The sequence below is a fragment of the Sycon ciliatum genome, chromosome 3, assembly GCF_964019385.1.
Source record: "Sycon ciliatum chromosome 3, ocSycCili1.1, whole genome shotgun sequence".
Lineage (NCBI taxonomy): Eukaryota > Metazoa > Porifera > Calcarea > Leucosolenida > Sycettidae > Sycon > Sycon ciliatum.
Genome location: NC_088645.1, coordinates 2925913 through 2950416, shown reverse-complemented (window position 1 = coordinate 2950416; position 24504 = coordinate 2925913). Strand labels below are relative to the sequence as shown.

General features: G+C 49.4%; 2 protein-coding genes across 2 annotated transcripts; both read right to left on the bottom strand.

Moving 5' to 3' along the window:
- Nucleotides 1-16422: 16422 nt before the first annotated feature.
- LOC135812396 (uncharacterized) lies at nt 16423-19221 on the bottom strand. The gene has a single exon (XM_065325769.1). The coding sequence runs from the start codon at nt 19219-19221 to the stop codon at nt 16423-16425; it is 2799 nt and encodes a 932-aa protein (XP_065181841.1).
- A 4-nt stretch (nt 19222-19225) lies between these two features.
- On the bottom strand, nt 19226-22837 carry LOC135812393 (uncharacterized). Its single transcript, XM_065325767.1, has one exon. It carries the CDS (start codon nt 22835-22837, stop codon nt 19226-19228), a length of 3612 nt encoding a protein of 1203 aa, XP_065181839.1.
- Nucleotides 22838-24504: the final 1667 nt, after the last annotated feature.

The window sequence follows — 24504 nt, the reverse complement described above, 5'->3', positions numbered from 1 at the left end:
CAGGATAATGATACTGAAGTGAAGGTGTGAACCGCAAAGCAAGACCTTTACCTTCTTCCTGTCGAATCCGCTCCCCAGCTGCATACCGACATCACCCGCTAAAACCCAATCATACCAAGTAACGCAAAGGTCATCAGTTGACCTTTTTGACTTTTCAACTCTTATCCAAAACCACCAAGAGGAAAAAACCAGGATGAAGAAGACGTCAGTTGTAGAAGCGTTTGTGGAGGAGTTGTTACATTATTCTCAGTAAATAGATATGGCTGATACATTCGGTGTAGACGTGGACGACCGGTCGTGGTCTCTCACCACGGGTCCTTTACTAATAGAAAGGCGGACGCCAATAAGAACTGTTGTGGAGTTGGCAGATCAAAACGCGCAGCAAGAAATTTGGCACGTCGATGGTAGACTCCATCGGGAGGACGGACCAGCTCTTGTTGATAGTAGGGGAGTGTCCGCCTGGTGCTATGGAGGTCGCCTTCATCGCGTCAATGAACCTGCTTGGATAGGACGGGGTAGCATAGAGTACTACCTCAACGGCGCCCGTCATAGAGCCGGCGGTCCTGCAGTCAGTTATTATGACGCCACATGCGGTATTCTACGGTGGTATCACCACGGAAGACTCCACAGGTATGATGGCCCTGCAGTGGAAACATTTTCAGACCTTGGTGAAGACTCTGAGGGGTTTTACCGACACCGCGAAGAGTGGTATTGGAATGGCGTCAGACAAAGGATCGGCGACGGCCCTGCTCTGACGGAGAGATTTGATGGCGCCTATTTGCTGGAAGCCTGGTATGTCCAAGGGCGTCTACACAGAGTAGACGGACCAGCCAGGATCACTCGGAGTGATGATGGTATCACCATCCAGTGGTATTATCACGACCGGCTCCACAGGGAGAATGCGCCAGCCGTGATACGCAGGGAAGGTAACAACCGTGTACGGGAGTGGTACCGATACAACCTTCGGCATAGGGAAGATGGGCCTGCTTTCATCTCTCAGGAGGAGGAGGGTATCTATCAGTGGTACCTCAACGGGGTGTATTACGGTGACCACCATCAAGACCAGGCAATACACCCCATGGAGCTGCAGTACATCAATGTAGTGCCTACTAAGGTAGACTCGCCAGCAATAAGTCATGAGTCCATTTGTGTGATTTGTCAGGATACCCTGGACCGTCCTCCATCCAAGTTGGAGTGTGGTCATGAATTTCACTTCCACTGTATCAAGGAGTGGATCAGTTCTGCCCCCAGCCCAACTTGCCCAACCTGCCGCTACTCCATGACTGCTGAGGACTTGGTTGAGTTCTTGTAGTAATACATCACACAGTTGCATGTAGGCGACTACGAATGACCAGTCATGTGCTACAGACGGACACGGACATGCCACCCTAAGTAGCCATGAGCGGCTATTTGGACAAGGGCAACAAAGCACCCCGTGGGCGGCCAAGGTTGACACTAGCCACAAGTCTGGTCGCTCAGTTGAATAAGCTGGGTGTGCTCATGAAGACCATGGAAGACCTTTCCAGGTGTCGGCAACAAGCAGAGGACAAGACAGACTGGAAGAAACTGTGCAGCTCGACGCTCGAGGACAAATCAGTATCGGCAGCTACTACACCTTGCTGTTGATGCTCACAAGACAGAAGTGGGAAAAACACTGAATTTCTTTATTTAATGCTCAACTACACGAAATGTGTTATTATTATTATACATATTCAACTGTACTCAGTCTGGCTGACTGCCATTCTCTACCACACATTACCGGACACTGTTGCGGGTGTTGTCGTTATCGTCGTCGTTGTTGATGTTGTTGTTGTTGGTTGTTGTCGTCGTTATCGTCGTCGTTGCTGATTTTGTTGTTGGCTGTTGTTCTCGGTTGTTGTCGGTTGTTGTCGTCATTTGTTGTTGGATGTTGCTGGTTATTGTTGGTTGTTGTTGGTTGTTGTTGGGTGTTGTTGTTGGTTGTTGTTGGCTGTTGTCGGTTGTTGTCAGGTGTTGTTGGTTGTTGTTGGTTGTTGTTGTTGTCGGTTGTTGTCGGTTGTTGGGTGTTGTTGTCGGTTGTTGGGTGTTCTTGTTGGTTGGTGTTGGTTGTTGTTGGTTGTTGTCGGTTGTTGTCCGTTGTTGTCGGCTGTTGCTGGTTGTTGTTGGTTGTTGTTGTTGGCTGTTGTTGGTTGTTGTTGGATGTTGTTGTCGGTTGTTGTCGGTTGCTAGTTGTTGGTTGTAGTTGGTTGTTGTCGGTTGTTGTTGGTTGTTGTCGGTTGTTTTCGGCTGTTGTCGGTTGTTGTTGTTTATTGTTGGCTGTTGTTGGTTGTTGTTGGGTGTTGTTTGGTATTGTTGTCGGTTGGTGCCGGTTGTTGTTTGCTGTTGTTGGTTGTTGTTGCCGGTTGTTGTCGGTTGTTGGGTGTTGTTGTCGGTTGTTGGGTGTTGTTGTTGGTTGGTGTTGGTTGTTGTTGGTTGTTGTTGGTTGTTGTCCGTTGTTGTCGGTTGTTGTTGGTTGTTGTTGGTTGTTGTTGGCTGTTGTTGGTTGTTGTTGGTTGTTGCTGTCGGCTGTTGTCGGTTGTTGGTTGTTGTTGTTGGTTGTTGTTGGCTGTAGTTGGTTGTTATCGGTTGTTGTTGGTTGTTGGATGTTGTTGTCGGTTGTTGTTGGTTGTTTTTGGTTGTTGTTGGTTGTTGTTGGTTGTTGTTGGCTGTTGTTTGCTGTTGTTGGTTGTTGTCGGTTGTTGTCGGTTGTTGGGTGTTGTTGTTGGTTGTTGTTGGTTGTTGTCGGTTGTTGTCGGTTATTGTGTTTTAATCATTATTTTGTTCATTATCCAGGAGGATGTTGCTATGATCCAATACTATTTTTTCGCATATATGAGACAAGTTTGTGTAGCGTTAGTGTGACGTGGGGTATGCCGATTGGATGTGAGGTGGTGAGAGTATGCTGATTGACCGATAACAATTAGTGGAAGGGATAAAGTAATGCACTGCTTGTGCAGCGTAACCAAACACATGGTCTGTGGGAAACACCTTAGTAAAATAAATAAAATAATAATAACATGAATTGCCACCGGCACTTGAGAGACTCGAGCCTCGCCGCCTTGTTCAAATCGGACTTGGTAGCTTCGTACTGGAACTTAATCTTCTTCTTTTTGAGGTATGACCGTACAAAACGCGCTTGGATTTTTTCATTTATTTTATTTATTTTATTTTATTTTTTTCATTGCAACATTTTTAGCAGATGTCCACTCGTGAAACAAAGGTGAATCTGGAACGAATAAATGGGCCATGTCAAAGGCATGACGAGTCTCGAAGTCTTCACATTCACGATGGAACCTTGTCATGATTGACGCATTCCTTGATGGTGCGCACATGAAATCACCCTGGCTCATCTTTTCCAACTCCATTCTTTTCACATCCTGCAACCCATACCCTACTAGTATCAGTGGGGACGCTAGAATCAGAAGAGGCAAGGCAGCACTCTTCCGTGGATGTATTACTCGACACAACACCACCCACACTTGTTTTCTAGAAGTTTTGACTATAATGATATATTGCAGCAGGAAGTAGTATACAGTCAAATAGGATAGGATAAGAATGAATGATCAACTGTCTGATAAAGAATGCAGTTCATTAAAGACTTATTGGAAGGTCTCTACCAGCTGATCGTCATGTTGGACGGCGACACTGCATAATGATATGAAGCTCTCAGTTAGCTGTTTCAGTTCCGTGGTAGAAAGTGTCATGTGTGCGTCCAAAGAACGATGAAAACATCTGGGGTCCACGTTGATGCAGACGATTGGAGCAACAGCAAGACGTACCTTCAACGCTTGCTCGTCAATGTCGAGGGAGACTGCCCCGGGGTAGATGAAAACATCTTGTTCCACATCCAGTTCGAACCAGCTGGTCGGGACTAGCTTGCTTTCACCGTTGATGTACACCCGACATTGACCGTAGGACGAACATGATGGGTAGAAGTTGGTCTTGATCTTCTCCACACGTCCTCTTCGGAGAGTGTCACGGAGCGATGGACAAGTCTTGATCAAGTTCGTAATGATGAACTCAGTGGACTCATTCAGTTCGATGCAAACCTGTCCTTGAGCATCTTTGCGAGCTGTTGCCGTACTACCACAGGCTGGTAGAGCTCCTGAAGGGAAGTACATCTTATAACCAGGCTTGTAGAAGGATCTACCTGATGACTTGTAGGACAGTTGCATGTCCTCCTGAAACCCATCTACCACAATCTCTTTGTGGAGCTTGGTAGGAGCAGGTGACACATAGCGACGCTTAGCCGGTACTGCCTTCGAAGAGAGCACAACTTGAGGAGGGTCAGCAGGAAGAGCGGAATTCTTCCTCACCCGCGTGTCGGAGAGGGTATGAGGTCCTCTACCCCAATGGTTGTACCTGATAATTGCCCTGGATAGGATTGGTTATATAAAGTAGATATCATGCTGGATATAGTGTCATAATGAGGATGTTGGTGAGGAGTGAAGATGGATTCTGAATTTAAGATCTTACCTGCTTATGTACGTGACAGGAGACTTCATGAGAAGGATGAAGAAGAAGAAGAAGAAGAAGAAGAAGAAGAAGAAGAAGAAGAAGAAGAAGAGCAATACGGGGAGGAAAAACAGTGTCAACATCTTGATCATGTTTTACATGAAGGAAGATACGTGTGTTCTTCGTGTGGACTTGTCATGGCGGTGATTTACTTCCCTGAAGATGATGTGCATAGGAGATGTAGTTTGATGAAGAAGCCTTACGCGGTACATGAGCGGTTAAGCGGTGTGGATCGTCTTCCTTTGCATTTTCTTTCGAAAACTGAACTCTTATCCGATCAGCTTTGCGTACACACTCTTCGGGAGCAGATACTTGCGATGAAAAAATCCTGTTTGTACAAGAGTATAAACTATGCTATAGCATTATCCTGCATAGTATACGATACGAATGTGGATGTACTACGTAAACTGCGTTCCTACTTACCTCGTAGCAATGTATCATGGTTGAGGTTCAGTCGAATCATGAAACCTCTTCCTCAGCATTTTCCACTCCTATATGTACTTCGTCTCATGGAGTCGACCAGGATGGTGTCTTCTTCTCAACTGTCCACGTTGCGTACGAATTTGCTGATTTTATCTCCATCTGATACATCTCTTATGGTATCATTGATTGATGCCTATTGTTGGGAAACCTATTCACTTGATCACGTGATTCAGAACTTGCACACGTTTGACTCTGATCTTATTTCCATACTGTATCAGTTCACTAAAGTGGCGGTATCATGTAAGGAATCTTTAAGATGAGATATGATTTTGGTGGGCATGCCGCTGATTGGACAAAATGCTTTTGGCGGGTTTGATGCTGGTTGGTCAAATGTTTTTGGTGGGCTCAATGCTGAGTGGTCAAATGTTTTTGGCGGGCTTGATGGTGATTGGTTGACCTAGCTGACACATATTTTATCACTTCAACCCGCCTCCGTCTCTGCCTTGTATAAATACGGGTGGTTGTCCTGTAGTCGAGTCATTCGTTCATCGAATACAGTGCTGATGAGTTGTTCTCCCTTCGCTTCCTGGAAGATGGATAAGCTATACGAGCGGCGGGTGAGGAAGAATTCCGCTCTTCCTGCTGACCCTCCTCAAGTTGTGCTCTCTTCGAAGGCAGTACCGGCTAAGCGTCGCTATGTGTCACCTGCTCCTACCAAGCTCCACAAAGAGATTGTGGTAGATGGGTTTCAGGAGGACATGCAACTGTCCTACAAGTCATCAGGTAGATCCTTCTACAAGCCTGGTTATAAGATGTACTTCCCTTCAGGAGCTCTACCAGCCTGTGGTAGTACGGCAACAGCTCGCAAAGATGCTCAAGGACAGGTTTACATCGAACTGAATGAGTCCACTGAGTTCATCATTACGAACTTGATCAAGACTTGTCCATCGCTCCGTGACACTCTCCGAAGAGGACGTGTGGAGAAGATCAAGACCAACTTCTACCCATCATGTTCGTCCTACGGTCAATGTCGGGTGTACATCAACGGTGAAAGCAAGCTAGTCCCGACCAGCTGGTTCGAACTGGATGTGGAACAAGATGTTTTCATCTACCCCGGGGCAGTCTCCCTCGACATTGACGAGCAAGCGTTGAAGGTACGTCTTGCTGTTGCTCCAATCGTCTGCATCAACGTGGACCCCAGATGTTTTCATCGTTCTTTGGACGCACACATGACACTTTCTACCACGGAACTGAAACAGCTAACTGAGAGCTTCATATCATTATGCAGTGTCGCCGTCCAACATGACGATCAGCTGGTAGAGACCTTCCAATAAGTCTTTAATGAACTGCATTCTTTATCAGACAGTTGATCATTCATTCTTATCCTATCCTATTTGACTGTATACTACTTCCTGCTGCAATATATCATTATAGTCAAAACTTCTAGAAAACAAGTGTGGGTGGTGTTGTGTCGAGTAATACATCCACGGAAGAGTGCTGCCTTGCCTCTTCTGATTCTAGCGTCCCCACTGATACTAGTAGGGTATGGGTTGCAGGATGTGAAAAGAATGGAGTTGGAAAAGATGAGCCAGGGTGATTTCATGTGCGCACCATCAAGGAATGCGTCAATCATGACAAGGTTCCATCGTGAATGTGAAGACTTCGAGACTCGTCATGCCTTTGACATGGCCCATTTATTCGTTCCAGATTCACCTTTGTTTCACGAGTGGACATCTGCTAAAAATGTTGCAATGAAAAAAATAAAATAAAATAAATAAAATAAATGAAAAAATCCAAGCGCGTTTTGTACGGTCATACCTCAAAAAGAAGAAGATTAAGTTCCAGTACGAAGCTACCAAGTCCGATTTGAACAAGGCGGCGAGGCTCGAGTCTCTCAAGTGCCGGTGGCAATTCATGTTATTATTATTTTATTTATTTTACTAAGGTGTTTCCCACAGACCATGTGTTTGGTTACGCTGCACAAGCAGTGCATTACTTTATCCCTTCCACTAATTGTTATCGGTCAATCAGCATACTCTCACCACCTCACATCCAATCGGCATACCCCACGTCACACTAACGCTACACAAACTTGTCTCATATATGCGAAAAAATAGTATTGGATCATAGCAACATCCTCCTGGATAATGAACAAAATAATGATTAAAACACAATAACCGACAACAACCGACAACAACCAACAACAACCAACAACAACACCCAACAACCGACAACAACCGACAACAACCAACAACAGCAAACAACAGCCAACAACAACCAACAACAACCAACAACAACCAAAAACAACCAACAACAACCGACAACAACATCCAACAACCAACAACAACCGATAACAACCAACTACAGCCAACAACAACCAACAACAACAACCAACAACCGACAACAGCCGACAGCAACAACCAACAACAACCAACAACAGCCAACAACAACCAACAACAACCAACAACAACCGACAACAACGGACAACAACCAACAACAACCAACAACAACCAACACCAACCAACAACAACACCCAACAACCGACAACAACACCCAACAACCGACAACAACCGGCAACAACAACCAACAACAGCAAACAACAACCGGCACCAACCGACAACAATACCAAACAACACCCAACAACAACCAACAACAGCCAACAATAAACAACAACAACCGACAACAGCCGAAAACAACCGACAACAACCAACAACAACCGACAACAACCAACTACAACCAACAACTAGCAACCGACAACAACCGACAACAACATCCAACAACAACCAACAACAGCCAACAACAACAACCAACAACAACCAGCAACAGCCGACAACAACGGACAACAACCGACAACAACCAACAACAACCAACACCAACCAACAAGAACACCCAACAACCGACAACAACACCCAACAACCGACAACAACCGACAACAACAACAACCAACAACAACCAACAACACCTGACAACAACCGACAACAGCCAACAACAACCAACAACAACACCCAACAACAACCAACAACAACCAACAATAACCAGCAACATCCAACAACAAATGACGACAACAACCGACAACAACCGAGAACAACAGCCAACAACAAAATCAGCAACGACGACGATAACGACGACAACAACCAACAACAACAACATCAACAACGACGACGATAACGACAACACCCGCAACAGTGTCCGGTAATGTGTGGTAGAGAATGGCAGTCAGCCAGACTGAGTACAGTTGAATATGTATAATAATAATAACACATTTCGTGTAGTTGAGCATTAAATAAAGAAATTCAGTGTTTTTCCCACTTCTGTCTTGTGAGCATCAACAGCAAGGTGTAGTAGCTGCCGATACTGATTTGTCCTCGAGCGTCGAGCTGCACAGTTTCTTCCAGTCTGTCTTGTCCTCTGCTTGTTGCCGACACCTGGAAAGGTCTTCCATGGTCTTCATGAGCACACCCAGCTTATTCAACTGAGCGACCAGACTTGTGGCTAGTGTCAACCTTGGCCGCCCACGGGGTGCTTTGTTGCCCTTGTCCAAATAGCCGCTCATGGCTACTTAGGGTGGCATGTCCGTGTCCGTCTGTAGCACATGACTGGTCATTCGTAGTCGCCTACATGCAACTGTGTGATGTATTACTACAAGAACTCAACCAAGTCCTCAGCAGTCATGGAGTAGCGGCAGGTTGGGCAAGTTGGGCTGGGGGCAGAACTGATCCACTCCTTGATACAGTGGAAGTGAAATTCATGACCACACTCCAACTTGGATGGAGGACGGTCCAGGGTATCCTGACAAATCACACAAATGGACTCATGACTTATTGCTGGCGAGTCTACCTTAGTAGGCACTACATTGATGTACTGCAGCTCCATGGGGTGTATTGCCTGGTCTTGATGGTGGTCACCGTAATACACCCCGTTGAGGTACCACTGATAGATACCCTCCTCCTCCTGAGAGATGAAAGCAGGCCCATCTTCCCTATGCCGAAGGTTGTATCGGTACCACTCCCGTACACGGTTGTTACCTTCCCTGCGTATCACGGCTGGCGCATTCTCCCTGTGGAGCCGGTCGTGATAATACCACTGGATGGTGATACCATCATCACTCCGAGTGATCCTGGCTGGTCCGTCTACTCTGTGTAGACGCCCTTGGACATACCAGGCTTCCAGCAAATAGGCGCCATCAAATCTCTCCGTCAGAGCAGGGCCGTCGCCGATCCTTTGTCTGACGCCATTCCAATACCACTCTTCGCGGTGTCGGTAAAACCCCTCAGAGTCTTCACCAAGGTCTGAAAATGTTTCCACTGCAGGGCCATCATACCTGTGGAGTCTTCCGTGGTGATACCACCGTAGAATACCGCATGTGGCGTCATAATAACTGACTGCAGGACCGCCGGCTCTATGACGGGCGCCGTTGAGGTAGTACTCTATGCTACCCCGTCCTATCCAAGCAGGTTCATTGACGCGATGAAGGCGACCTCCATAGCACCAGGCGGACACTCCCCTACTATCAACAAGAGCTGGTCCGTCCTCCCGATGGAGTCTACCATCGACGTGCCAAATTTCTTGCTGCGCGTTTTGATCTGCCAACTCCACAACAGTTCTTATTGGCGTCCGCCTTTCTATTAGTAAAGGACCCGTGGTGAGAGACCACGACCGGTCGTCCACGTCTACACCGAATGTATCAGCCATATCTATTTACTGAGAATAATGTAACAACTCCTCCACAAACGCTTCTACAACTGACGTCTTCTTCATCCTGGTTTTTTCCTCTTGGTGGTTTTGGATAAGAGTTGAAAAGTCAAAAAGGTCAACTGATGACCTTTGCGTTACTTGGTATGATTGGGTTTTAGCGGGTGATGTCGGTATGCAGCTGGGGAGCGGATTCGACAGGAAGAAGGTAAAGGTCTTGCTTTGCGGTTCACACCTTCACTTCAGTATCATTATCCTGAAAAACAGTCTGTAGAAATGACGTTCACGTGTCATTGCGGTGTTCGCCTTACAGGGGTAATACCCCTGTTTCAGCACCTGAGGCGGTGCGTCAAGCGCCGCCTCTTTCTTATCATATATTGTGATACTTGGTAAGTGTGCAGTGCTCCTAGCTCTCTCCCCCAACAAAAGAGCTCTATTACACTGTGCTTCCTGCGGTTTCTTTCGTTTTTACAGTGGAGAAAGGCTGGTGGGGGGCCAAGCCGTGGCCGCACACCTGGCGGGTGCGGCCCATCGAGCCCGTTACTGGGAGGGCCGGCAGGTCGGGCTGCTGTTGCAGTCCGACTACCGGGACGCCATGGAGCGTATCAGGACCCTGTAAGTAAGCACTGCTCTGTCTACATGTATACTTATCCCCCTCGTTATAGCGATACTTACTTGTTTCGTATCCTCTTGTCTTACCCTGCTTCCGTATTCGTGACACTACTAGTGTTTGTGTGCGCTCATGCTTGGTTTTACAGATGATGATGATGATGTATGTATGAAGGTCTGGAGCTAGCTGCCGTCTTCGGGATGTGCCATTTGTTTTCAAAATTATGTGTAAGTACTTGGAACAGGCGTAGTGTAGTAACTGTGTGTGTAATGTAGTAACAGTGCAGTCGTAATGTGTTTTGTGATGGTCCTGAGCGGTCGTAATGTGTTGGGCTACTGAAGTACACGCCATGAAGGGGTATGTGTGGGTGCTTCGACACATTCTCGTGCTTCCTAAACCCTAGATACGTGTATAGCACTATAACCTAGATGTGTGTGTGTGTTTGTGTGTGTGTGTGTGTGTCCGCGCATGCGTGCGTGTGCGTGCATTGTGTTCTCTTCTACAGACTCATCCAAGTCCATTTAAATAAAAGTGTATTATAGTAAACAGTATTGTGTTTTGTTACAGTGAATATGTGGGGAATGGTGGACATGCCTTAGTGTGACTGGATACCCGCGGGTTGTGACTCTTTGCTGGTCACTCTGGATTCTCCAGTATGGATTCGGTGCAGTGCAGAGGGGATTTGCGGTGCGTAGCAACACTGCTTCACTGTGACACCCCTTCAATAATTGTTTTGATGCATGATACTCCGGGCGTAGCCGGTTGATTCTAACTGTATCCCGATCAAAATAGAAATATGCATCTAATGTACCTGCATGGATAGTAGGCATTTCCCTAATCGGCCGGGCGAAAAATTCACCGAAAACAGTGGTTTTGAAGAAATTACCCATCTTTTCGCCGAATGTTCAAAAATTCGCATGTTGAATTCGCCGAAAACCGATGTTTCAGTGCTTCTACAGGGTGTATGTAAATGTACATGACGTAATGGGAACGGTGACTTCAAGTACTATGTTGAGCCGAATTCTGATCTTGGGGCTCATAATATGGCCGAATTTGAACATTCTCTTAACCGATCGAAAAGCCGATTAGGCATGCTCTGCATGGGCAACTTGTCAATCAGTGCACATCGACGATGTGCGAATAAAACGAATGCACGGAACGTGAACTTGTTTGCTGCACATCTACGAAGTGCGAATCAGGGAGTAGTATAATGACACGTGTACTAGTACACCTTGTACGGTTGCACTGCATCTTTTCCACACGCATAGGACCACTGAAGGTCACATGCTCCGCGTGCGTATGCGCGCATGCGCAATATGTCATTCGCTGCATGCAATGCACATCTATGATGTGCGAATCAGGGAATAGTACGTATTTTACTACTCCCTGGTGCGAATGCACCGAACGTGCACAAGTGCACGGTCGCCACGGAAAAGAACATGACGACATTTATGACATGGCAGGGCCAAAGGTCGAACCCTGGGGGAGTCCCGGGGCCAGACCAAGCGCGCCCGACACAGTGTGCCTTATTTAACCCAAAGGTCAAAGGTCAAACCCTGGGGGAAGTCCCGGGGCCAGACCAAGCACGACCGACACAGTGTGCCTTATTTGGCCCAAAGGTCAAAGGTCAAAAAGTGAGCCAGAACCTGCCCCGCACCTACTACTTACATTGCCAATTGCTGACCCGCGCAGATCAGGGCGGCGGGATAACGCATCAGCCATATTTTCCTTGCCGGGTTTGTGATTAACTGTGAAGTCATAGTCTGCAAGAAATTCAACCCATCTAGTTTCGCGCTTAGTGAGATTGGCTTTTGTGCTCAAGTAGACTACGGCCATGCTGTCACTGAACACTTCAAAATGCTGGAATAGATAAATTCTCCAGGATCGCAGTGCAAACACCACCGCCAGGGTTTCGCGTTCTGCAGCAGTGTAATTTCGCTCCGCTTGCGACAGCTTACGACTGGCATATGCCACAGGATGCCAAGCACTATCGCTTTCCCCCTGTTGGAGAAGGACGCCTGCTATTGCAAAATCACTTGCGTCTGTTGCAACTCTGAAAGGCTTCTGCACGTTTGCTAGTTTCAACAGCGGTGCACTCAACAAGGCCTGTCTCAGGGATTCGAATGCATGCTGACGGGGGCCACTCCATTCGAACCTGGCATGTTTGCCAGTGATCTCCTCTAATGGTCGCGATATAGTAGAGTAGTGCTCAATAAATCTTCTAAAGTAGTTCGCAAAACCAAGGAACTGTCTCATCTCCGTAACTGTCGTCGGTGGCTGCCATCCCTCACTGCTTTAAGCTTCTTTGGATCTGGAGCGATACATTCACCGTCGATGCGATGCCCTAGAAACAGAACATCCTTGACAGCAAACTCACATTTCGACTGCTTACAGAATAGCCTATTTTTCCGGAGCGTCTCAAGAACTGTCTGGATATGTTCAAGATGATCTTGCAAGGATTTGCTGAAGATAAGAATATCATCCAGAAACACTACCACAAACCGCCGTAAGTACGGTTGGAGAATACTGTTCATCAGTGACTGAAACGTGGCAGGGGTGTTAGTTAATCCAAAGCCCATGACCCGGAACTGGAAATGACCGAAGGGAGTATTGATAGCCGTCTTAGGTACATCTTCCTGACGGATCCTAAGCTGATTGTATCCCGAGCGTAAATCCAGCTTACTGAAGTATGAGCTACCTTGAATGGTATCAAACAGGTCATCAATGTTTGGGAGGCAAGCTTTGTTTTTGATGGTGATCCTGTTCAAATTCCGCCAATCACAAACCATGCGCAATGAGCCATCAGACTTTTTAACGAAAAAGACTGGGGCACCGTATGGTGACTTGCTGGGTTCGATGAAGCCCTTGCGGAGGAGTTCCGTGAGCTGGGCTTGCAATTCGTCCATCTCGTGTTTGGGGAGACGGTAGGCAGCCCGTGATGGAGGAACGGCACCCTCCTCAGTCACAATCTCATGGTCGACATCCCTCTCTGGCGGAAGCTCGGTCGGCAGGTCGTCTGGAAAGATGTCCGAGTACCGCCGCAGAAGGTTAGCCAGCTGCTCTTGATGATCTGGGTGTTGTCTGGCGGCTGATGGCTTGCTGTCCTCCTCCTCGTCGTCAGTAGCGTTGACCCACGCCAGGATACCCTGCGCGCCTTTCCTCAACTCGCGGCGAGCCTGAGAACCAGATATGAGCATGCTCTCAATTGGCGGCGACTCCTGACGCTCCGTATCACTATTTTGGCCGGAAGGGGGTTTAGCAACGAGCGGCTCTCCGTTCAGTTTCACTTCGTTGGTCTGAAAGTTGATATTCGGATTGTGTCTGGTCAGCCATGGCTTGCCCAGGATAGCATCATAGCGGCTCAACGGAAAAACTGTGAAAGATTGGGTGTCGCTGAAGTCTTTCACGATAACCTTTACCGAACCGGTCCTCTGCAGTCCCGATGATGTCGATGAGCCATCAGCCAGGGTTACCTTCAGTGTTTCGTCCTTGCTCTCCGTAACAAGGCCGTTTCTTTGCACGAAAGCTTCCGATATGAAGTCGTGCGTCGATCCCGAGTCAATAAGCATAATTGCCCGGCGGCCGTTGATCCTGCCCTCAACACGGAGAAGGTCATGCTCCAAAGGAAGCTCCGTGTCCTGTACTGCGATATCAACGTTGCTGACATGGGATTCCTGTTCGGCAACATCTTCCGAATCAGCTTGCAGCGTCGGTTCTTCCAGCTCTAGTACGCTGTAACGGTTGCGTATGTCAACCGGGTAACCGTTGGGTGCTTTCCGCTTGGTCGCCAGCGAGCGCACGCCATTTTTCACTGGCGACCAGCGTTTGGGTGTTGATTGCTGGGACAATCCCGAGCTAGGTGACCTGGCTTCCGACAAGCGAAGCATCCACCCTGCCGACTCAGGTGACGCCTCTCCTCCGGTGTTAGCCTTTGGGGTCGTACGGGCTGACTTCGGTGCTGAATCGGGTTCGGCTGTTGGTCCGCCGTTTGCGCTGACCTGATCGCTTGGCTCAGATCAGTGGGGTGCTCTCGCAGCACCCGGGTCTTGACAGATGGGTGCAGTCCATTTACGAACAGCAGTCCTCGGGTCAGCTCGTCGATCTCAGGCACTTGTAGGCTTAGGCGCAAGAACTCGGTGACATAGTTCTCCAAGCTTGAGTGCTGCCTGACAGCGAAGAGATCCAGTCGCACCCGCTCTTGATGATGCAACGGACCGTACACCTTGGCGAGGGCTTCACGCAGCGCTGGCCACGACGAGAACTCCACACCCGTATCCAACGATGCGATGAGCCATAGCTTGGCGTTGCCGCTCAGGAAGCCCGCTGCGTAATCCACCATCACCGACGAGTCGGTGATTCCCAGTGACCGAATCGCCAGCTCAATGGAGAAAGCCCACTCCTTGAACTGCGAGGGCTTGCCATCGAAGATCGGCGGCTCCTTAGCGTGCCGAGGCTTCCCGGACGAATAAGCGGGCGGCACAGGGAGCGGTTGTTGTCGGTTGCTCAGACGGGCGCTGACTTGGCGACTGGCTTCACGGACCTCGCTGGCCAACTTGAATAGCAACACAGAAAGAACAAGGATCGCCACGACAATGGCGAGCTCCAAGAACACCAAGTTAACCATCCTCCGCTACCAGTGTAACCGTTTGAAGGTATTCTTGGAAAAGACAATGCTTGCTCAAGGCAACACAACTGATATAGGGCACTTCGTGCCCTAAGGTGATAACGCGAGTGCTGACAGGATAGGGAAAGGTGCAAAATACAGAGCTAGAGGGCAGATAAGGTTAGCGCTAACAGGGAACTGTTACAGAGGCAGTGAGATGGTGATATGGTGAAACTGTGAGGCAGTGAGATGATGATATGGTGAAACAGCGAGGCAGTGAGATGGAGATATGGTGAAACAGCGAGGCAGTGAGATGGTGATATGGTGAAACAGCGAGGCAGTGAGATGGTGATATGGTGAAACAGCGAGGCAGTGAGATGGTGATATGGTGAAACAGCGAGGCAGTGAGATGATGATATGGTGAAACAGCGAGGCAGTGAGATGGTGATTTGGTGAAACAGCGAGGCAGTGAGATGGTGATATGGTGAAACAGCGAGGCAGTGAGATGGTGATATGGTGAAACAGCGAGGCAGTGAGATGGTGATATGGTGAAACAGGGAGGCAGTGAGATGGTGATATGGTGAAACAGCAAGGCAGTGAGATGGTGATATGGTGAAACAGCGAGGCAGTGATATGGTGATATGGTGAAACAGCGAGGCAGTGAGATGGTGATATGGTGAAGCAGCGAGGCGGTGAGATGGTGATATGATGAAACAGTGAGGCAGTGAGATGGTGATATGGTGAAACTGCGAGGCAGTGAGATGGTGATATGGTGAAACAGCGAGGCAGTGATATGGTGATATGGTGAAACAGCGAGGCAGTGAGATGGTGATATGGTGAAACAGCGAGGCGGTGAGATGGTGATATGATTGTCTCGACTGACGCACAACCAAAACGTCTCGAGAGAGTTTCACTTTACTAATCCCAACCAATCCAGTCACACAAGTAACTACAGTTAGTGATTCCAACTTACTTCTCAAATCCGTACCCTCATTCCCAAAGAGTTACTGGATACGAGCCAAGACAATGTAACCTTTCTCTACCATCACAAAGGAATAATAACTGGCTGGCTGCCAGAGCAGCGGAAGTCAAGCCGAGAATGTCGCGTGCACTACGGACTGCACGATGGAACATTTTTTAACCCTAGGAACGGCTATTCATGCACCGACTAGAGTAGAGGCAAAGTGTACTAAATGGTGAAACACAATGTCAGTACGACAGTAGGGGACAAGAGTAACTAGAGTCAGCTATGCACGACTAGACCAGGCCGAGTCATGACAGCAGTCATTACACTACAAGTGGTACATCGGGATGCAGATCACGACACTCCGGCCAGCAAAATGTTACACTACTGGGTAAAGAGAAGAAAGGGTGATAACGAATAGAAAGCAATTTGGATCTAATGAACAAACACAGCGGGGTGGTTCTCACGAAAGGGCCTAGTGTAATGCGTGTTTTGAGCTAAGGCTGCTATGAAACTATCAGAGTTAACATGTGAGGCTAATGGAGTGTTCTCTCACTTAATAGGCAACTATACCGGGTACCTGTTGCCGAAATGGGTTCATGCGAGCCAAGATTCAATGTTCTTCGCGGCTCTTTCTGCTGCCTTTCTTCTTGGTCGCTGTACAAGTGGTCGATTTGGCGCGTTGCCCTTTCGCTGTTGTGGCTCTTCCGTCGCTGCATCGTTGGAGTCCTGGGGAGATGATGGCTCTTGGATTGCTGACACTTCCAGCGGATACAGATGAGACAGTGGACGTGAGACGATATTCCTCGACGGCAGGCGAACTTTAGCACTTCTGATGGCTTTGTCTGTTGTACTCTTCGGCAGGTCTTCAATCCTTGCAATTCTCCAGAAACCTCTCGGAGTTCCTTCCTGCTTCACGATGACGATGTCGCCGATTCGTGAAGTTAGGCTAGCAGACTGATGGCGTTGCAGTCGATGTAGTGGCGTTGATCTCTCTTGGAGCATCATGAGATATTCTTCCTTCCATTGTTTCCAGAAGTCTTCCAATCTCCGTGTATGATGACGCCATCGTCGCAATAGAATGTGCGAGGTGTCTTCGTTGTTGGTGGGATTATACTCCTCCTCTTGTTCATCCAGCGCTCCGAATGGTGCCATCAGGGACAGACCTGGGCTCAAGAAGTGTGCAGGTGTCAAGACAGACACATCCGGCGAGTCTTCGTCTGATGGTATTGCGGTCAGCGGTCTCGAGTTGGTTACAGCTTCAACCTCAGTTAATAAAGTCTGCAGTTCGTCACGGGTCAGTAGGCTACGACCGATGGCCTTCCGAAAGGACCGTTTAACTGTGCCGATCAGACGTTCATAGATGCCACCTTGCCAGGGGGCAAGCTCAGTAGTGAAGCGCCAGGTTATCCCTTGTGAGGATATGTAGCTGTGGAGATCGGGATCATTGATGACCGTGTGCCATAAATCTCGGAACACAGATGCGGCGAGTTTGAAATGCTTGGCATTGTCGGAGTATACCATGTGCGGCACACCTCGGCGAGACACAAATCTGCGAAAGCACATGACGAATTGCGATGTTGATATGTCTGAAACCAATTCCAAATGGATTGCTCGTACAGTGAAGCAAGTGAATATGCACACCCAGACCTTGTCAGTGCCTCCAGGTTGCTTGACTCGCAGCGGACCAAAGTAGTCCGTCCCAACATACTGGAAGGGGTTGGACCTTGAAACTCGCTCCTTTGGAAGCGACGGCATCGGCGGCAGGCGGAATGATTGGCCCTCATGGCGACGACACGTGGTACACTGGCGAAGAATCCTTTGCACCGCTGCCTTTCCCTTTGGAAGCCAGTAGCTGCGTCGTATCAGGGTGAGCGTGTGTGCCGGTCCAGCGTGGAGAGCTTGTCGATGCATCTCCTCGACAACAGCTGTAGTGAACCAGTGGTTCCGTGGCAGTAGCGCGGGAGGTGTGGAATCCGTAGCCTCATATGCCTTGCCAAGTCTTCCGTGGCACCGGAGCACACCATACTGATCTGCGTGGATGCCGAGTTGCGTCACTATGCTGCTATTCTTCGACTCCATGTCTGGGAAGCTTTGCTGCTGGATATGCCTCACCCAAAGGCAGTTAGATAGGCGAATGGAGGGCGTTTCAGACAGGACTGTTGCGAGGAGTGGGTGCTTTGTCCTCAGCTTCTGTTGGCTGTCACTGGAGAGTCGCTGCCAGATCTTCTTTCGTAGAAAGACCAGACAATTGGCAGTGATTCGCAATAGAGTTGACAGCTGTCGGTGTCCCGGCTCAATCCCAGCTAGACCAGTCGATTGTACGACAGGTGTGTCTTCCGTGTTGGCGACAAGTGATGCTTCGAAGACAGCCTTGGGTCCCCTGCACTCGGCCATCACATTCTTGAAATCTTCTGGAGTGATGGGAGGTCGCTGCCAGGTGGGCCAGTTGTCCTCGGCTTGTCGCAGCCAGTGAGGTCCGTGCCACCAGATGTCACTGAGGTCAGGCACAGTGGCGCCTCTCGTTGCTAGATCTGCAGGGTTGTCTTCGCTGCGAACATACCGGAATGACAGATCTTCTACTTGCTGGACTTCTTTGACACGGTTACGGACGAACACACTCATGTCTTTATGCGTAACAAGCCAGCGGAGAACGCACTGTGAGTCGCACCACAGGAAGCTCTTCGTGATGTCGATGCCGAGCTCTTTGCGCACAAATAGCAGAGCTCTGGTTGCAATGACTACGCCCATGAGCTCTAGGCGGGGTATGGTGAGCTCCCTTTTTGCTGGCGCCAATCGCATCTTGCAGAAGAGCAGTGTCGATGTCGCATCAGGTCCGTTGGCTTCACGGAGGTAGACACACGCTGCATAGGAGTCCTTTGATGCGTCACAGAAGACATGAAGTTGTCGATCGGTGACTGACTTCAGAGTGGAGGTTCGGCGTTGGATACGGATGTCTGCGACCGGCTCAAGTATACCCTCTATGGACTGCCATTGCTCGAGTCGTTCTGTGGGTAGAGCGTCGTCCCAAGATAGGTCGTCCCTCCAAAGCGTTCTCAAAAACACTTTGGCATGGAAGGTGACTGGGTTGAAGAGTCCGAGTGGATCATAAATGCGTGCTACGTTGTGCAAAACACGCCGTTTGGATGCTATGCTGTCGACGTCAGGCGACTCGGAGCTCACACCTGGAATGTGGAATGTGTCGGCGACGGTATCCCACTGCAGGCCGAGAACTTTCTGGCTCGTGTTCGTCGCCGTCACACTCGGGTCAAACACAGAGGAGGTAGCAGGGTCATTGGATGACCACTCACGTACATTCATGGACGCGGAGTTGAACACCTGCCGAGTCTCGCGGTACTTGACCTCGGCTTCCTCTGCAGTACCAGCCGTCAGCATGATGTTATCCACGTAGATGAAATCGGGTGACGTCACGGTCTGTCTCTTGAATCCTTACTTGCAGGAATGCCTTCTCAATATCTGAGATTAGCACGATCGGGGCCAGGCGAAATCGTAGCAGAATGCCGCAGAGGCTAGGCAGGAGGGACGGCCCTTGATTCAGGCAGTCATTCAGGCTCGGTGCTGTCTTATTGATCTTCGCACTGGCGTCATAGACCACTCGGAGTTTGGTGGTAGCCTTCGAAGGAGACAACACTGGATGGTGCGGCAGATGGTGCGAGCGTTGACCGCACTTGGTTTTCTCTGTGACTCGCTCGATAATGCCAAGCCGTTCCTGCTGCAGCAGCACGTCGTTGTACCTGGTCAGCAGGTCTCGATCTGCTGCAAGCCGTTTCCCCAGTGACTTCATCCTTCCGTAGGCTAGGTCCTTGTTGTGTGGAAGCTGCATGTCGGGCTTCCATGAAAACTGGACTGTGTAGCGGCCGTCGGCAAACGTGACGGTCTCCTCGAACTGTCGAACTGTGTCGTCATCTGTTGGGAGACTTGCTGGGTCCTCCACACCGATCCTTTCTAGCGACCAAAACTCCGTCAAGTTTGGTTCGACTTCAGCAAGCAGAGCAGAGTCGGCGGTTGCCATGTAGTCATATAGCGGACGCTGTAGACCGGTGCTTGCCTGTGTCATGACAAGAAGCGTTGAGCTGTTGCTGTCATCCGACTTGGACGAACACTGTCCTGTGACGATGTGACCCAAGAGCGTATCCATCACGTACAAACCTGACGGTAGACGCTGCGGTGATCCTTGCACAAGATTTCCGTAATGATCAGAACCAATGAGAATGTCAATGGCCCTTGTCTCGGCTGTTGATGGTATGGTGTCTGCCATTTGAATGGATGGTTCGCCTGCCAGGAACTCCGCATCTTCAGATGGAAGAGGGTAGCGTTGGATAGGTCGTGTAATGGTGTCGAGTACATTCGCTTTGATGGGGTACCTCTGTCCGTCGGACAGTGAGATGGACGTCTGAACGACCGATGTAACAACACTGCGTGGGTGTGTCACTCCAAAGGTGATGAGGGTCAATGACTCTTGTCTCTCCGGCTGCAGCTGAAGCTGCTTGCTGAGCTGGGTACTCATGTACGTGCGATTGCTGCCGGTGTCCAGTAACGCATGCGCGGTGATAAAGCTACCATCGGCAGCTTGAATCTGCACTTGTGCTGTCTGGAGGAATACTGCACCAGTCTTGTCACTGGGACCCTCTGACACGAGACTGGCGGAGCACGTATTTGCAAGTTCCTCATCATTACCCTGTGTGGAGACGGCCCTGGCAGGTTGTGAGCCATTTGGTTGTGGCCTTGAGCTGCCTTTGGAGGGCTCACGTCTCTCATGGGCTGGGCAAATAGCTCGGTTGTGGCCGGTCTTGCTGCAGTGAAAACACGCCTTGGTTTTCTCTGGGCACTGGGACGCCATATGGCTCCGTCGCAGACAAATGAAGCAACGACCTTGTTCTCGGAGCTTCTGTTGTCTTGTCCGAGCCAGCTTGTAGGTGACGCACTGGTCGTTGAAGTGAGTCCCCTTGCAGAAGACACATAGACGTGGAGGCGCACTATGCGTTGACTGAGATGAAAGAGCGTGTCCAGTTCCTTGCATGGTCATTGGTGAGCCGTGCTGTGTCTGTGTGGCCGGTGTCCTTGAAGACTGAGAGGCAGAAGTCTCGGAACCTTCCCGCAAATTCCGGTGGATTTCGGCATACCGCTGAAGGGCGGATCGCAGGGTGGCGACCGTCCACGACTGATGGCTCGATGTTCGCCATTCCTCTAGCTTGGTGAGTACTTCCGTAGGGAACTTGGACAAAATGTGCTGCACCAATAGTGGCTGCTGTTCAACGCTAATGCCCATGGCAGACAGCTGTCGTAGTATCCGTTCGATGTTGTCAATGGTGTTCCGGATATCACGGTGTTTGGACGATGTGCTTTGCAATCGCTGCACCTTGGTATACAGGGCAGCAACAATATCATCTGTCCGTCCGTATCGTTCTTTCAGTAGCTGTACGGCCGTGGCATAGTTGTTGTTGGTGATAGCCAGACCAGCGAGCGTGTGGGCAGCTCGGCCAGTGAGGGCACTCTTCAAGTAGCTCAGCTTAACGACATCGGACATTGGCTGTTTGTCCACGGCAGTTTCAAACAGGTCCCAAAAATCGGGCCTGTTGGTGACCTGCCCGTCGAAGCTCGGTATTTCCATCGGTTTTAGCTTGAACACAACGGAGCTTGGGCCGGCTGCAGCGGATGTGCTGGTGTGTTGTGGCGTTTGGTTTTGGCTCAAAGCCTGGGCGACATTCATAACTGCGCCCTGAAGAGCTTGCTCCAGTGGGGCAATAGCATCGCGTGGCCAGGTTGTGGCTGGTGGAGGGGCTGTCCTGGCGGGGACAGAATGGTCTGGTGGATAGAATGTTTCTGCATCTGGTTGATGCTGTTGTACTGCTTGTCTGTCCTGGGTCTCCTGCTGGAGGTAATGCTCATAGTCATAGGCCCTGTCCTCCTCACCACTGCCATAGGTGGGACTTGGGCTGGGCACCGCATGCACTGCTGGAGTGGCAGCAGTTCTACCAGTGCCAGGGCCAATGGCATGCCTGACACGTGGTTTGGGGACTGGTGGCACTGGTGATCTTGGTTGGCTTCTGACACTGACTGCTGCGCTGGTTTCCTGTGCATTTGCTGCGCTGGCAGGAGACTCAGTTGCATCTACTACATGTACAATGTCATGAAGCACTGCACTTTGTGCGTGTGACTGTTCAGCCGACTCACATTGGGACTGTCGCGGTGGCTCAACAGTGTCACAAGCACTTGAAGTAGCAGTGTCGATATCCGTGTCGGCACTCTTCTCACTCCACGCATGTAGTGTTGGCGACGCATGACATGTTGGTTTTGGTCCGCTGCGAGGGCTAGACATGGCCGCATCAAGAACATCTAGCGCGCGTGGCCCATGCTCTTCTAGTAATCGGAGTCGGGTGCGGCGTTCGTCTTCAGCTTCATACTGAGTGCGAGAATGGTGGTCGCATTGTTGTAAACATTGTGCGAGCCTCAACAAACACACGCATTCAAGTTCGAAATTATTCTCCCACGCGTCTTGTTCATCTAATTTCTTATCCTCGTTTGCGTCTTCTAAGCTCCGTCTAATATTGTCTTGGATACCCTCGATGTTTGACTTCAAACCGGACGCCTCATCGTAAAGGGAACGTGCGGCAGAAACATCTAGGCGGCCAAGAGCGTCTGCACTGAAACAATCAGTTCCTAGCAGGTCTAGGTGAATTTTTATCTTTTGCCTCACCCTCGTCAGTCGACGCTTCATGTTGGACCTCGATTGGATCATCTGCTTGTATTCGGGGGTGGACGAGACTAGCAGCCGCTCCGAATCTCCTGCACCAGCGTCCGTGCCATCGGTCTGGTCCTTGCTGGCGTCCTCATTACCGGCCTCATGGGACTCATCCGCTGTACCATCCACGGCTCGTGGATCTACGCTCGTTTGAGCGGCTTGGGTCACCGGTAATTCTGCAGCAGTTGCACCGGTTGACTCGACAGGATGTTCCTGTTCAGAGGTTGTTTGTTCGTTGGGTGACGACATCCTGGTCACAGCACCATGTCTCGATTGACGCACAACCAAAACGTCTCGAGAGAGTTTCACTTTACTAATCCCAACCAATCCAGTCACACAAGTAACTACAGTTAGTGATTCCAACTTACTTCTCAAATCCGTACCCTCATTCCCAAAGAGTTACTGGATACGAGCCAAGACAATGTAACCTTTCTCTACCATCACAAAGGAATAATAACTGGCATGCGCAAGAGCAGCGGAAGTCAAGCCGAGAATGTCGCGTGCACTACGGACTGCACGATGGAACATTTTTTAACCCTAGGAACGGCTATTCATGCACCGACTAGAGTAGAGGCAAAGTGTACTAAATGGTGAAACACAATGTCAGTACGACAGTAGGGGACAAGAGTAACTAGAGTCAGCTATGCACGACTAGACCAGGCCGAGTCATGACAGCAGTCATTACACTACAAGTCCATAAAGTTGACGGGGAACTCATCAGAGGAGAAGCAGTTGTTGAATGAAGGGGTTAAGCTGAATAATGCTATTTTATAGAGAAGATACCGGCGCAAGGCGTAAACACTCAACTAACTCACATATGTGACAAATCAACATGTGACAAGCGTCGTGTGGTCTCGTCGGGTCAAATGAAAAACCTATTACTACTATTTGACTAGATAGGGAAGGCCTCTTTTACGGGCAAAGCAAAGCACAATCATCACCATGTATCAGTACAGTGAGTAGTTAAACCCAACACGAATGAAAAATGTGAAATGGAATAAAAACAATATTTGTAAAAAATAAATAAATTAAAATTAAAATTCAATATCGAACACGAATAAAATAAAATAAACAATATGTAAAAAATAAACAATATCGAACACGGAATTAATTCCGGAACTATCTACTCAACCAATTCATAATGCAATACCCGCACACTGCGTCAGTGATGGAACTCCGCTACCCGATCAACATGCAGAGACCACTCAATCACATGCTTAGATTTAGTTAGAGGCCGCTCTCCACAATGGCCAACTCCCTCATCGCATTAACTGGACGATGGTAGGCCGAACGTGCACCGCGAATGCACATTATGGCTGCCCTGAGCAAAGCGAAGGACAAGCGACACCGCACATAGGCCATTAGCTGGGCATACGGTCGATCGGCAGTTGCCAGCAATGCACACAACCGCTTAATGAATGCAGTACACTCCGGAGCACAACAACCCGCCGTGGTAAAGACTAGAGGGGTAAATGAACCACGGTCGACATTGTTGATACGCTCGGCATACTCACTCTTCTTGCGGCGCTCATGTTGCTTCAGAAGATCACTGACGGGCTTGCTCTTGTATGATGCTGCATCCGGGTGGAAGACCCGGACATCGAAGAACGCATTCTGAGCCCGGGTCCAGAACCCACGAGCTCGGACATCAGCCCGGGCGTCGTTCGCGGTGTTTGTTGATGCCGATAAAAACACCTCGCCTGTGATCGGAGCAAGTACAGGCTCGACTGCCACATCTGAGCATACCTCCGTCAGAAGATCCGCCACGATATCTCTTACTTCATTGTGGCGAATTGTCGGGAAACCTCCGCGGGGGCAAATCATCGCATGCGTGGCGTCGAACGGCTCCCCACACACACAGCTCGCTGGTGTGTCCAAGAGAGACCAACCATAGCGGAGAGCTAGAGCGTCGCGGA